Here is a 15,590-nt window from a genome sequence, read left to right as displayed (position 1 = left end):
ATATAAATGTTAATTAATTAAATAATAAAAATGTTTGACCTAAGTATTAGAAAAGATGGGATGGAGGTAAGGGGGGGGGGGGTAATTTAAGTAAATAATTTACTTGTATTGAGAAAGTATTTTTTTGATTGAAAACTATAAATTTTCTCAAATCAAGAAAATATTTTCTCGGACAGAGAACATACTTTCTTGATTTGATACATAAATGATTTTGAATTAATATATTCTGCATTTCTTACATGCTACTTAATTTCTTGGTAGAATTCCATATTTTCTTGGATCAAGAATATCTGTTCTTCTCACAAAATAAATGTTTTCTTCATTTAATCTTGAATTACTTGAACGAACGTTACAAAACATTGAATGAATCGAATAAAATAATTCAATCATCTATATATATTCTTAGAACAAGAAAATATTTTATTCATTTAATACATTTTATATTTCGTATAAGAAGATTAACTTCTTGGTCGAATTCCATATTTTCTTGGATCAAGAATATATGTTCTTCTCCCAAATATCCTATGTCAAGAAAATCGTTTTCTTGAATCAATACTTTAATAGTCTTGGCCGTATTCAATCCCACGATTTTCTTCAACCAAGAAAAATTTTCTTGGTTCAATACTTTTTTTTTTTCAGTGCAGTGACTAGAAATAAGAGAAAAACTGTCAGAATAAGATGATTAAATAATTCTGCCAGTGCACTGGCAAAATAAGACGGTTTTACTATTTGGCTATTGTATTAATAAAGCGCCCATCAGGTATAAATAGGTATCTGTTGGATGTTTGTTTGTTTATTTAACATTTTAACCAATCTTGTATAAATTTTTAAAAAAATTCCAAAACGAATAAATTGGTTCAGCTTTAAGTGTGACATGAACTAAACTTATTAAGAAATTTTTGTTAAAATTTATATTATAATTAATATTATAAAAATAATAAATATATAGGCTTTTTGTTATTTTTGTTGTAAGTATAGACAAAGTTCTTGATACACATTTGAAGGAAGAAAAAGTAATTTGTTTTTATTCTGCACACACTTCTTTGTGTCTCACGAAGTTTTCTTATAATTTCTTCCTAAATCGTTAAAATTATTTAAATTATAGCTTTTCAATAGGCCAAAAGATACAATATATTGTCAGGGTGGTCACAAGTTTCAGATTATCAATTTCCCTGACAATTTACTGACATTAAAATTATATTCCCTGACAAAATTATTTTTGCAGGAACATATGAAAGTTTTTGAATTTTATATATAAATATGACCATGATTTCTCCGAAGTTTAAAAAATCTAAATGATTCAAGAATAATTTTTGAAAGATTTGTTATAGTTATTTTTCGCACTATAAAAATGAAAATAATTTGCATTTTATACTAAAAGATGTGGTATTTTGTTGCAATATTTGGAAGAAAAGTCGAAAATCCGCAATTTTTTAAAATAAATCGAAAAATGTCTCAATTTTCTTAATTTCCCTGACAAAAAAATTTTTTTCTGTCACTTCCTTGACGTTACTGACAAAAATTTTGATTTCCTGACATTTCCCTATTATAATAAATGCAAGCAATAATAATAAAAAATTAATATTGTTTATTAATAATACTTTTTCACCTTTTTTTTTCAAAGAGAATTCAAGATTTCTAAGTTTGTTAAAAATGTTTTTGGACAGCAAGAACCAAAAACCAGAGTTTTATAGTAATTCTAGAAATTTGATATTTTTCCATTAATTGTGAAAAAATTTCCTGACATTTCCCTGACCTGTGTAACTCTGAATAATAATGTAATATTACATTAAATAAACTAAAAATTTAAAGTTTACAAATTGGAGAAACTCTGATAAATGAAATGTCAATTTTTGTTAAATTTTTAAGTTTCAATTTCATTAAAATGTCATTAATAAGAAAATCATAAAAGTCTTGAAAAAGTTAAAAGAAATAAAATAAAATTTATGCTCACTTCAATAATCTAAAATTATTTTTCAAAAAACTAATTCTAAAGAAAAAAAAGTATTAATAAAAACAATACTTTTAACTTTATTTTAAAAATAATTATTCAAAAATTCTTTAGAAAAATTAACTGACAGTATTTAAATTTTAAAATGATTGCATTATTATTTTCAAAACTTATCTGCCAAAATTGTTTGTAAACAAAATTTCAAATAGAAAGATTCTGTTATTGAATGATAATAATATATATATATATATATATATATATATATATATTTACGATTTAGAAAACCTTAATGGGATAGAATTTTGTAGAGCGTAAAATTATGAGAAATAAATTTAAAATAATTTCAATTACACTCACCCCAAGCCCAGAGTGCGACTGCATTCCACTAAAAGAAAATAAAATTTCACTAAAACTATATATATTATTTTTTTGAGAATAAGGCAAATACTTTCCATAACATTTTCAAAAGTAAAAATGCATGACATAGCGTAATTGAGGTTATATATGTTTAGACTGAAAATTTTTTTATGGTAGCTATCTTTATTAAACAAAAATATATTTTATACCTTTTTAACTTCAAAGCGTTTCTTTTCTCCTTTTCCACTGCTAGATGAAGGTAAATCTACTTCTTCATCGTCAATATCCATAGCTGATGCCATTTTTGTAATATTGATTTATTATTTAATCTTGTCTTTAAAGTCCAATTTAAATTTATCGACGACAGTATTACCACTGGAATAGAATACAAAACCTCAAATATTTTGAATTTTGTGAATATGAAGAAAATTATGAAAAATAGAACTGAATTAAATTATACGTTATGAGCAATGAATATACAGCAATGTTTATAGTTTTTGAGGTTAGGTTGCTTCTACACAGAATCAGATCTGCAGTTGATCACGTGAACATGTAGGGGCACAATTTAGTAAAATTTAAAACCTCATTTCCTACAATACACAGAATCTTGGAAAATTGTCAAATTCATTTCAAAACTTACATAAATTTTATAAATAGTTTTTTCGAATTAAAAGCAAGAAGTAAGTATTGATATTATTTTCAGATTATTTTATAATTTCAATAATATTTGAAAATTGTTTGAATTCATTTTTCCCCAGAAAAATCACTAAAGAAAAATGTCTCTCTGTTGGACATTTCTTGAACTACAATAACACTATACAATCTACCATACCCACCATACCTCCTGAGGACTATCGTGAATGCTGTGGAGTAAATCGAGCATCCGCAGACATCGAGTATGTATAAATCAGCCGCTTAAACAACACGTGTTTACTTAGGCATGTTACTTTTTGCTTAAAAATAATTTATTTATTTAGTTTTACATTACAAAATCATTAATTATACTCTATTTTGAATAAATCAGTTTTCAGTATTTACTTACACGAAGTTTAATGTAATACTTATTAATAATACATTTAAAATAATTGTGATGAACTAACAACCAAATTAAAAAACCTAACAAAATCTTTGTATTTATTTTTAATTCTGTATTTTCCAAATATAGAAAAAGTTAAGTTTGTTGACCTTCAGTTGGAAAAAAGTAGTTGCATGATAATTTTATAAACTATGAATTACTTGATGTTTATTGTTAATAGTGATAAACGATAACATGCGGTTACTTTATATATATATAAAATAAGTTGAATAGTTTTTGTTTTTATAAATATTTATTTCTTTTTCATCAATTTGTAAAGGCTTTTTGTCAATGTATGAAAAATAATTGTTGAGTTCAAAGTATGCGAAATTGAATAAATTATAATTCTGTTAAAACTAGAAATAAATTATTTTATACGATTTTCGAGTTTATAAATTCTTTGGGCTTAAGTTCATATTTTTTTAATATATAATATATATTATTATTTAGTGTTTGATATTGTCTATTTATTGTTAGTTGTGAGTTTCAATTTTAACTAATTTTTAATTTCAGGCAAAATGTCCATAAAAGAAGGAGACAATTTGCGAGAGTTACAACCAATAAATTTAAGTGGCAATATAATTCAATCTGATAAAGATGATGCCATAAATAAAGTACAAATGAAAAAACAACTTGGATTACTTGAAGGAGTTGCTATTATTTTGGGTATTATTCTTGGATCAGGTAAGAATTTATTTTCAAAAATTTTGTTATCTGTAATAAATAAAATTAATTAATAATAATGTAAAATGCAAACCTTTTCACCGACAAAAAACAATAGCAAAGAGACAGGTTTATACGGGAATGGAAACTAGAAAAGTTCAGCTTTATTTTTATATAATTTTCATAAAAATCGACTGGGAGGTGTTTTGAGATATTAAGAGTTTAACATTTCAAACAGAAATTTCTCTACGTAATTGAGAAAAATTTTTAAAAAATTAAAAAGCAATAGAAAGTTTATGAAATTCTCTTTCGAATCAGTGTATAATATATTATAAATAATAACATTTTTATAATAAAATTTATTAGAAAATCGGTCTCTTTGCGATTGTTTTCTACAAATGTGCGATATTTCGTCTGCAATTTAAATTAACGCAAGTCAGAGAAAACATAATTTTTTTACCTGGAAAACCGGGAAAAAGTCAGGGAATTTAAAAACAAAAAACTATGGCAACCTTTTTGGAATCAAAAATTTGTTATAAGGGAACATCTTTATCAATCACCAAGCTTTCCGAAAAAAATTAAAGTCTGAATTTAAATTATCATTGGGTTTCAGTTATAATAGTTTTTAAAATATTGTTTAGAATTCTTGGTATGAATTTCAAATTTTACAGGAATATTTATATCACCAAAGGAAGTAATAGAAGAAGTGGGAAGTGTTGGTCTTTCCCTAATGATTTGGATACTTTGTGGTTTATTATCGATGATTGGTGCCTTGTGTTACACAGAATTAGGAACCACAATCCCAAGAAGTGGCGGCGATTATGCCTATATTTACGAAGCCTTTGGTGATTTACCTGCATTTTTATATTTATGGGCAGCCAATATAATATTTGTGTAGGTAAAACTGTAATTTCTAAAAAAAAGTTCATCAAAGACAAAATAAATTGCATGTACAGCAACTTACAAATTATTTTTCAAAAGAATTAGCTGTTTTACTGACTAAAATAATTACGCAATTTCATTGTTTCAGTCCAACAACAAATGCCATTATGGCCTTGACTGTTGCTAAATACGTTTTGGAACCATTTTTTCACAATTGCATCGTTCCTGCGGATGCAGAAAAATTAATCGCAGCTGTTGTAATATGTAAGAAATGTTTCTACATTTTTGGAAAATTTTTTTTTTAGTTGAAATTTTTACTTTTAACCATTTTGTTTTAGGTTTTTTAACTTTCATTAATTGCTATGGGGTTAAAGAGACATCTAAAATGCAAAATTTTTTCATGTTTGCAAAAATAGCTGCCCTTGCTCTTATCATTATTTCCGGTTTCATTTGGCTTTTTATGGGTACGTATGCATGAAGTCTTTTTCTACTTACTATTTTTAATTTTATTATATGTAAATATACACCATATATTTTTAAAAATCAATCTTTTTTCGATAGGAAATTACTCAAGCTTTCAAGAACCATTTAAAAATACAAATTCTGATCCGGGGAAAGTAGCAGTTGGATTTTATTTAGGAATATTCTCCTACTCTGGCTGGAATTACTTAAACTTTATGACTGAAGAATTACAGAATCCTTACGTGTAAGTATAATTTTTTTTCACTTTAAAAAACAGTTCCTTGCTGAATTTATTGACAAATTATACTTTGCTAAATGTAAAAAAAAATAAATGTTTTCAAATAAATATTTGTTTATTTTATTTTAAATTAATAATTTTATTAATTATCGTATTAAAATAAAAATATATAATATACATATTTTATTATTACATTTTTAATATATTTTTATTAAAAATAAATAATATATATATATATATATATATATATATATATATATATATTATAAAATGCTTTTTATACTGATTAATCTTGTGAATCATCAAAATAACAAGGACGTACTGTATCTGCGAATTGAATAAATCGTAGACGATGACTTTTTTTAAATAAATTGTTTGCACTTTTGTAGGAACTTGCCACGTGCTATTTACATTTCATTGCCTTTGGTTACATTAATCTACGTATTGACAAACGTAGCATATCTGGCTGTTTTATCACCGTATGCAATGTCACAGTCAAATGCAATTGCTGTTGTAAGTATTAATGGTCAATTAAAACTAATATTATTTTGAGGAATTTTTTTTACCTTTGACCCGATTCGTTTAAAATTAAAATTCTTCAAAAAGTGATGATTACTTTTTATGAAAAATCACTGCAGCTTATTTTCAGTGAATTAAGTTTTGATGCATTTTTATTTTAATTATTTGAAATTATTTTGAATGTCTTGTATACTCAGAAAAAAGTAATCTCCAGTTTAGAGGAAAAATTCTCTTCTAATTTTCTCTCAAAACAAAACTATTCCACTTAAATGTAGAATATTTTTATTCTTTTGATGGTTAATAATACAACAAAACAATGTTTTTGAGTTTCTGATGTCAAAAATTAATTTAAAGATTTGAAATTAACTACGACGAACTTTAGCTCTCCTGTAAGAGGTGCTAAGTATTGCCAATATTTTATTTTGACAATTGACAATGCAGTACTCCAACACGGAAAAAATTCCGGGACATCAGATGCGCCAAGGACAGTGTCAACAGCAGTACATTTCATTTTTCACGTCTGAGGTGCCATTTCGAGATATCAGACGTACGTAATGCACGTCAGATACGCCAAACTGGCACAGATGGCGTGCAAAATAAATAGAAGAAAATTTGACACAACCTGTACATCTGACGTGCCGATACTTTTTCCGTGAAGTAATCATTTAATTCATAAAAGATTGAAAATCAAAGTTTCACTGTTTTAGTATATTGACTTGTATTTGCATAAAAATAAACTAAAAATTAAAAAAAATTTATAATTATTCCTAATTAATGCTATAACAAAAATTGACTTTGATTTTTCAATTTTGTCAATTTACTTAATAAATAATAAACTGTTTACATTTACTTCGAGAATTTGTAATCTTGGTGTAAATGTATAGGTAAACAGAACTTCAACTGCATTACGTAGAAAAGGAGATTGGGTGAAAATAACCTCTTTTCTTTTACTAAAAAATTTCTAAATTAAATTATTAAATGTAAATACAAAATTATGAATTTATTTTGTTATTCTGAAAGCAATCATTTGTATAAATTGTTTTTGTTAGACTTTTGGAGATAAAATCCTGGGTGTGATGTCTTGGATACTGCCGGTAATGGTAGCTGTATCGGCTTTTGGAGGTTTGAGTGTTCATATAATGACATCATCGAGAATGTGTTTCGTAGGTGCTCGAAATGGACATTTTCCATCAATGTTGAGTCATATAAATGTCAATAAATTTACACCAACACCGGCCTTAGTATTTATGGTAAGAATAAAAATTTTTTTTATGTTACAAGACCAATTTACTACAGAACTTTATTAAATATTTTCTTAATCTATTAAAAAAAATTTCAGTGCCTCTTGTCTCTGATAATGCTTTCAACTAATAAATTGGATGTTCTTATCACTTATTGTACAATTGTTGAATCGTTCTTTATAATGCTCTCTGTGGCTGGAGTTCTTTGGTTGAGACATAAGCGACCCAAAATGCCACGACCTATCAAGGTAAATTTCGACAAAAATCATAAGATTTATTATTTTATTTTAATTTAATTTAATTTATTTTAATTTCTGTTTAAATTGTAAAATGTATTTTATAAAATTAAAATTTTTAGATTTCTCTCTGGATTCCAATTGTGTTTGTTGTGGTTTGTGCATTTCTAGTGATTGTTCCATGTTATGAACGACCTTTTGAGGTTGGCATGGGATTAGTTATTACGTTAACAGGTATTCCCGCTTATTTAGTAGGAGTTTGTTGGAAAAAAAAACCTATGAGTTTTCAAAAATTTAACAGTAAGTTTAGTTTCTTTATTATTTATGAATATAGTTTTAACTTTTTTAATTATACATCATTTAAGCTCTCGGATAAAAAAACTCGATTAGCGCGCGAACATACCTTCTAATGTCATTCCAGTAGCACAGACAGATCCAGAGACACTCACTGGTACTTGACCAATATTAGAGCGTGTGTCTGCACGTTAATCGAGTTTTTGAATCCGTCGGCTCTTTTTTATCTCAATTAAATAATTTCCTAAGTTTAGTTAATTCAGTGTTTGAATTAAGTAGACTTTCTGGTCTGGTCACGTTCTGATACTTTTAGCTCAACCTGTACATACACGGAAAAAATTCCGGGACATTAGATGCGCCAAGGACAGTGTTAACAGCAGTACATTTCATTTTGCACGTCTGAGGTGCCATTTCGAGATATCAGACGTACGTAATGCACGTCAGATACGCCAAACTGGCACAGATGGCGTGCAAAATAAATGTAGAAGAAAATTTGACACAACCTGTACATCTGACGTGCCGATACTTTTTCCGTGTACTACTACAAATAAAGTCGTACATGTGTCAATTCACATGGGAGTAGAAAATACTACAAATAACGTCATAAAATAGAAGCTTTAATTCGTAATTAAAAAAAAAACGAGGCGGTAAACTAGAAATTTTTTTGTACATTTTGGTTCAAAATGAGTATGTATTCGTGTATTATATATTAGTTTTTGAAAAACATCTATGAACAATTTATGTTTATGAGCAATTCCATGTCAAATGATCGACGATTTTTCTACATTGTTAGCAATTTTCTTGAAACTTTTTTTCCTTGTAGCGTATAAGGATAAGATTGATAAAGTGAAGACGATTTTGAAAATATTCAAATTTGAAAATTTATGTACTAATTTTTAAAATTAAGATAACTCCGGTTGTTTTCAATATTTTTTCAAAATTTTTTTTTAAATTTCTCAGTAGGGTCATTTGGGGGAAGGGGCCGTACACATAATACGGAAATAAGGGGACTTTTAGCATAATGGGGCCGTACACATAATACGTCACGCGATTTTTGACCATTTTTAACCCCTCCCTCCCCCTATGTCACACTTCGTCACAAATCTTGAACCCCCCCTCCCCCTACGTCACGTCACACACGTAAATTTCACTGTAAATTTTATACATTGGACATTATATATTATATCCTATACACTCTAAATTATTGAATCAGTTAAAAATAACTGATTTAAAAGCAAAAAATCAGACACTAATTCAAATAGTAATATTTTTTCTGACAATTAGTTAAAAATAATTGATGTTTCAATACAATTTTTTTTTATTAATTCAAATTAGTCACGTTTAACTACCTACATAGCACCGAAACTGTTCTAACAATTTATTAAAGATTTACTCGCAAGCTTCGAAATATTTAAATGCAAAGTTTAGTGAAGATTGTGTAAAGATTTAAATATCCCACTTCAATAAGTGTTTAGTGCGAAACTTTCCTGAAAATTTAACTTAAATTTTCAGGAAAATTTTCACGAAAGTATAATAGTCGAAAATGTAATTCAAATGTTCAGTAAACTTTCAAGCTATATTTTTAAGAAAATTTGACGATAGACATTTATTGGAGTGAGAAATTTAAATCTTTAGGGTCAATTAGGGTAAATGTAAACGGAATATGTATCTTTCACCAAAAAACTTAGTTTTTTTTGTTAGGTAAAACGGACGAATTTCTTTTGCATGAACTTGTTGCTAGTGTTACCTAGAAAAATTTTATGAGGTACAAAAAAATATTGATGCACCTGAATCGCCTAAAACTGACTGTTTACATTCACCCCGAGATTTTGAAATTTTCCTAAAATTCGGGGTAAATGTAAACACCACTGTAGTTAAGCGAGGTTTAAGAAACAAGTTATTTCAAGTATACTACTGTTTTAAGGGATGGAAAAACTGGAAAAAAATTCTTCGTAGATGTATAGTAAATCAACCAGTTGACTGATAATGTATCATATAAATAAACAATCAACCATTACAAAATTAGTAATGTAAAAACTTGAATAACTTGAACAAATTTTAATAGATTTTCATTCAACTTGGTAAAAAGAAGTTTTCAAGGTTGCTGAATAAGAATCTAAAATCGAATTTTTAAATTTCAAAATGGTGGATCCAATATGGCGGATGAACCTAAAAATAATATTTTTAAAAATTGATCAAATTTGCTTGAATCTGGCTACTCGGGGGTTTTTGAGGTCGCTGAATACGAATTTAAAGTCAAATTTTAAATTTTCAAAATGGCGAATGAACCTAAAAATATTTTTAAAAATTGATCAAATTTTTTTTTTTTTTTTTAAATTTTTTTTTCAAAGAGGACCTAATTTCCTTTTCTATGTAATATTTACATTGCCAAATTAATGAAATTATGAAATAGAAGCAAATTTATTTAATTATTTTCTTTTAAAATGTAGTTAAAGTTCTGTTTACATTTACCCCGAGTTTTCGAATTCTCGGGGTAAATGTAAACACTTAATTATTTATTAACTAAATTGACGAAAATCAAAAATCAAAGTCAATTTTTGTTAGTTCATTAATAAGGAAGAATGACATATTTTTGTTTGATTTTTAAATTTATTTTTATGAAAATGCGAGACAAAATACTGAAACAGTAAAATTTTGATTTTCAATCATTTTTGCATTAAAAAATAACTTACACTATGGCATTGCCAATTGTCAAAATAAAATATTGGCAATACTCAGAACATCTTGTAGGTGAGCTGAGGTAAAAATATTGACGTCGTACTTATTTTTAAATTTGTAAATTTAGCTGAAACATCTACTGTTTACATTTACCCCCAATTGACCCTACACAATTTTAAAATAAACTTTGCAAGTAAATTTTTCGAATTATGCAAGCAAATCTTTAATATACAATATTTAGAAAAATTTCGGTGTTTTGTGGATAATTTTTCAGTTATTTTTAACTGATTCAGAAGCAAAAAGTCAGTCACTGCTGATTGTCAGTAAAAACCATGATTTTTAACTGATTCAAATTAAGAGAATATATTATTTATCATATTATAAATAATATACCAATAGATGTTAAACAGGTACGTGATAGATATTAAATAGTTTACAGCATTTTTAACTTGTTTTATATAGAAAAAGTGACATTGTCACATATAATTTCTTATAATCTTTGAATTTAAAAGATTGTGACGTAACACATGAGTTCACCCCCCCCCCTCCCCCATGTCACACTTAGTCACAATTCTTAGACCCCCTCCCTCCCCCTAGCCGCGTGACGTATTATGTGTACGGCCCCTAAATGTAAACGGAATATCTATTTTTCACCAAAAACATTAGTTTTTTTGTTAAAAGGTAAAACGGACGGATTTCTTTTGCATGAACTTGTTACTATAGAGTTCCCTAGAAAAATTTGATGAGGTACAAAAAAATATTGATGCACCTGAATCGCCTAAAACTGACTGTTTACATTTACCCCGAGATTTTGAAATTTTCCTAAAATTCGGGGTAAATGTAAACACCACTGTAGTTAAGCGAGGTTTAAGAAACAAGTTATTTCAAGTATACTACTGTTTTAAGGGATGGAGAAACTGAAAAAAAATTCTTCGTAGATGTATAGTAAATCAACCAGTTGACTGATAACACAGTGCAACAGCATTTTTATTTCTGGGATTACATAGGGTGATTCTTATAGGTTTTTTGATGCCGAACACGAATCCGTAATCAGAATTGGTCCATCACCCTAGATTTTTGAGAAATTTGACCTTGAAAATTGAAAAAAGGCCGTTTTTTGGGTACTTTTCTCTCTAAATCTGAATATGTGAAATTTCACTTATTGTACGTTATAAGTCGTCCTCTCGATCAATAAGTGCATATACACTTATAAATAAGTGAATTTTTCACTTATTCTAAATGAAATTTCACTTATTATAAGTGTATATGCACTTATTGATCGAGAAGACGACTTATAACGTACAAATATGTGAATTTTCACATATTCAGATTTAGAGAGTTTGGTTTTTTATCAGGGTTGTATATATACAAATTTTTCCTAGGGTTTTCATTATATGCGTACGAAAGCCCATATCCCCCTTAACAATTTCCAATTTGGACCTTTTAAAAATATCTATTTTTCGATGAGTTATCTTTGTTTGATGTTCGCGTCGCATCGTAAAATTAGCAAAAATGCCGTTTTTCAGGTATTTTTTTGTTTTTTATCAGGGTACAAAAATTTTTTCTAGTGTTTGCATGATATTCGTATGAAAGCTATTCTTCTCAACAATCTCCAATCTTGACATTTTAAAAATATCTATTTTTCAATGAGCTATCCTTGTTTGAAGTTCGCATCGTAACGTCAAATGGGATAACAGTGAGAAAAATATTATCATAATATTACTATTATTAATATTAACCCATTAAATCTCAAGCAGAAACCAATGATTCATTAAAGAAACTATTACATTCTTAGGAAAATCAAAAATAAATGAACCATTGCTTTTTTGTTTATCATTTCAAATTCTTTAACAATAATTTAACAAAAACAAAGATAACTCATCGAAAAAAAAATATTTTTAAAATGTTCAAATTGGAGATTGTTGAGGATGATGTGAGCTTTCGTACTCATATCATGAAAACACTAGAAAAAATTTTTGTACCCTGATAAAAATCCAAAAAGTATCCCAAAAACGTCCATTTTTCAATTTTCAAGGTCAAATTTCTCGAAAACCTAGGGTGATGGAACAATTCTGATTACGGATTCGCATTCAGCATCAAAAAACCTATCAAAATCACCCTATGCGATCCCAGAAATAATAAAAAAGTGAAATTCTGTTGCACTGTGTAATGCATCATATAAAATAAACAATCAACCATTACAAAATTAGTTATGTAAAAACTTGAATAACTTGAACAAATTTTAATAGATTTTCATTCAACTTGGTAAAAAGAAGTTTTTTTTTTATTTTGCTGAATAAGAATCTAAAATCAAATTTTTAAATTTCAAAATGGTGGATCCAATATGGCGGATGAACCTAAAAATATTTTTAAAAATTGATCAAATTTAAAATAAAAATTTTTTTTTTGATCAATTGTTTTTTTTTAAAGAAGACCTAATTTCCTTTTCTATGTAATTTTACATTTCTAAAGTAATGAAATTGTGAAATAAAAAGCAAATTTATTCAATTATTTTCTTTTAAAATGTAGTTCAAGTTCTGTTTACATTTACCCCAAATGACCCTATAGCTACACGGAGAGAAATCTGTTGCTATTATTGCTTGCAGAATCTTTACAAATTTTATTAGTCACTGCTGAATAGAATTTTAGCTTGAGGTTATAATAGTTTATATACGAAATCATCTATTTAATGTAACGGAGAGTTCGATGCAATAAAAACAAAAAGCAGCTGCTAATTTTGCACGAAATCTTTATTATAAATATAAAGAGAACGTGCTATAAAAGTATTAGATTCTTCTTATAAGAATCGCTCGAACTCCGACTGATTTTCAGGCGGACTTTATACAACACAATCTTACTTGCGTGTACGCACATATAACTCACACACACATATATTTCTCTGGATGGTTTCGAGGAACGGAACGCGTACAACTCGGTGACGTTTGCAATAACATAACCTAACAATTTTCACATGTTGCTTATACATTCAAACACGAATAAAAATGCAATAATTTTTAAATAATATACTTACTATTAAATAAATATTATCTTTTTATAACAGCAACAAGTATTAAATACTACATATAGTATATAATGTTTTACAGGACAGAGAAATATCAAATATAGAGAGAGAGAAATATATATGTGTGTGAGTTATATGTGCGTATACACAGGTAAGATTGTGTTGTATAAAGTCCGCCTGAAAATCAGTCGGAGTTCGAGCGATTCTTATAAGAAGAATCTAATACTTTTATAGCACGTTCTCTTTGTATTTATAATAAAGATTTCGTGCAAAATTAGCTACTGTCTCTTATGCTTATTGCATTGAAAGTATTTTTACAATAAGCATATGAATCCATGCTAAAAATATAAGAGAAACGTTAAGCAATTTAAGTAATGTGCTCTTTAGAGTAATATTAGCAGCAGATTTCTCTCCGTGTAGTACTTTTTAAATAAATTTTTTAGAAAAAAAAATTTCTATTACCTTAAAAAATTTTTTTTTATTTTTTGAAAAAGACCCTCCCTCCGATTTTTTTTTATAGTGATAGCCAAAAGTAATAAGAAATTTTTCGTAAAAGTTTCATAGTGGGATCGCGATAACTTTTCGAGAAATCAACGAAAAAGTCTATGGCGCCCCGTTGAGACTGACGTGCTCACGAACGTATGTCCAAGAAGCTGTTGTCAACGCCATTTCATTTTTATCAACAAAATTTTGATAAAAAAAAAGAAAAAATATATTAAAAAATTTTTTTTTAACTCGGCAATTTTTTAAAATCCTTGTAAAAACAATAAAAACATGAACATGCCCAAAATAAATATTTGAATGCAATTTTCAGTTGGTTGTTGTTTACGACTTATAGGTAATTGTAAAGTGCTGTACAGACATGAAATGCTAATGAAAAATTTACTTTCGACGAACAAAAGAAAATAAAAAAATTGGATGATCAAACTTTAAAATATTGTTAAATAATGGAGGTGACCCACAATTCCCCTATGATTATTTTAAAATAATTATTTAACTTTTTGAAACATTGTTTTCAGATTTTATTATTGTGCTTACGACCACAATTCGGTACAAATTTTATTTTTCCAAACTTTTGATTTTTCAAAAAAAATTTTAGTCAAAAAGAGTGATTTTTTTTAAATACCCAGTAAAAAAACAGAATTGGAAGAGAGCGAATAGTATTGGCGGTGAGTTTCTGCTAATACGTTTTCGCGTGAAAACCGTATTGGGGGCATTCTGCCAATCCTGCTTTTCACCGTCAATTCTGTCCTCTTGAATCTTTCGATTTCACGTTTATTGACTCGATTTGGCATTTTAATCAAAAAGACTGAACTGTTGGTCTATTACCATATGATTTAGGGTATTTTCTAGATTAGCGCTGTGAGTATAAGTCTTTTGAACGTCGAAAGATCCCTAAATCGAATGGAGGTAACTATTACTAGTCCACCAGTTCCAATGTTTTCTTTTTCAAATTTTATTTTTTCCAAAAATTTATATTTCGAAACTAATTTTACCAAAAAAAAATGTTTACCAAAAAAAATTTTTTACCAAATATACTTTTTTAAAAAAAAATTACATAAAAATATTAATGATCTATATATATATATATATAAATTTTTGTGAATATTCTATAGAAATTCACTAGAACGATCCCATAAAATTGCTACATGAATTCTAATAAATTTTAGTGATTTAGGGTCATTTGGGGTAAATGTAAACAGTAGATGTAGATGTAGCTAAATTTACAAATTTAAAAATAAGTACGACGTCAATATTTTTACCTCAGCTCACCTACAAGATGTTCTGAGTATTGCCAATATTTTATTTTGACAATTGGCAATGCCATAATGTAAGTTATTTTTTAATGCAAAAAAGATTGAAAATCAAAGTTTTACTGTTTCAGTATTTTGTCTCGCATTTGCATAAAAATAAATTAAAAAATCTAACAAAAATATGTAATTCTTCCTTATTAATGCCCTAACAAAAATT

General features: G+C 27.3%; 2 protein-coding genes across 6 annotated transcripts in view; one reads left to right on the top strand and one right to left on the bottom strand.

Moving 5' to 3' along the window:
- LOC122505034 (RING-box protein 1A) overlaps nt 1-2,840 on the bottom strand; it is a 48,482-nt gene extending 45,642 nt beyond the window's left edge. The window contains exons 1-2 of the mRNA XM_043616447.1: nt 2,518-2,840; nt 2,309-2,336 (exon numbers count right to left, since the gene is read on the bottom strand). Coding sequence (XP_043472382.1) covers nt 2,309-2,336; nt 2,518-2,610 — 121 coding nt within the window. The 5' untranslated portion in view covers nt 2,611-2,840. The remainder of the gene's footprint in view (nt 1-2,308; nt 2,337-2,517) is intronic.
- Nucleotides 2,841-3,063: 223 nt separating this feature from the next.
- Nucleotides 3,064-15,590, top strand: part of LOC122505031 (large neutral amino acids transporter small subunit 2) — a 38,910-nt gene continuing 26,383 nt past the window's right edge. For 3 of the 5 annotated variants that reach the window (XR_006301880.1, XM_043616444.1, XM_043616441.1), the window contains exons 1-10: nt 3,127-3,246; nt 3,897-4,067; nt 4,718-4,940; nt 5,077-5,192; nt 5,267-5,392; nt 5,490-5,634; nt 6,018-6,141; nt 7,197-7,397; nt 7,487-7,636; nt 7,747-7,924. Coding sequence is in view for 4 of the 5 variants with exons in the window: in XM_043616444.1 (XP_043472379.1) it covers nt 3,902-4,067; nt 4,718-4,940; nt 5,077-5,192; nt 5,267-5,392; nt 5,490-5,634; nt 6,018-6,141; nt 7,197-7,397; nt 7,487-7,636; nt 7,747-7,924 (1,429 nt within the window). In the remaining variant the exon portion in view is untranslated. Of the gene's footprint in view, nt 3,247-3,458; nt 3,479-3,896; nt 4,068-4,717; nt 4,941-5,076; nt 5,193-5,266; nt 5,393-5,489; nt 5,635-6,017; nt 6,142-7,196; nt 7,398-7,486; nt 7,637-7,746; nt 7,925-15,590 lie in introns of those variants that run through there. The other 2 variants (XM_043616442.1, XM_043616443.1) reach the window with 2 other exon arrangements.

Source organism: Leptopilina heterotoma, unplaced genomic scaffold, assembly GCF_015476425.1.
Source record: "Leptopilina heterotoma isolate Lh14 unplaced genomic scaffold, ASM1547642v1 Lhet_332, whole genome shotgun sequence".
In the NCBI taxonomy this organism is placed as follows: Eukaryota; Metazoa; Arthropoda; class Insecta; order Hymenoptera; family Figitidae; genus Leptopilina; species Leptopilina heterotoma.
Note: the sequence above shows the minus strand (reverse complement) of the source record. Positions and strands in the feature narration are given on the sequence as shown.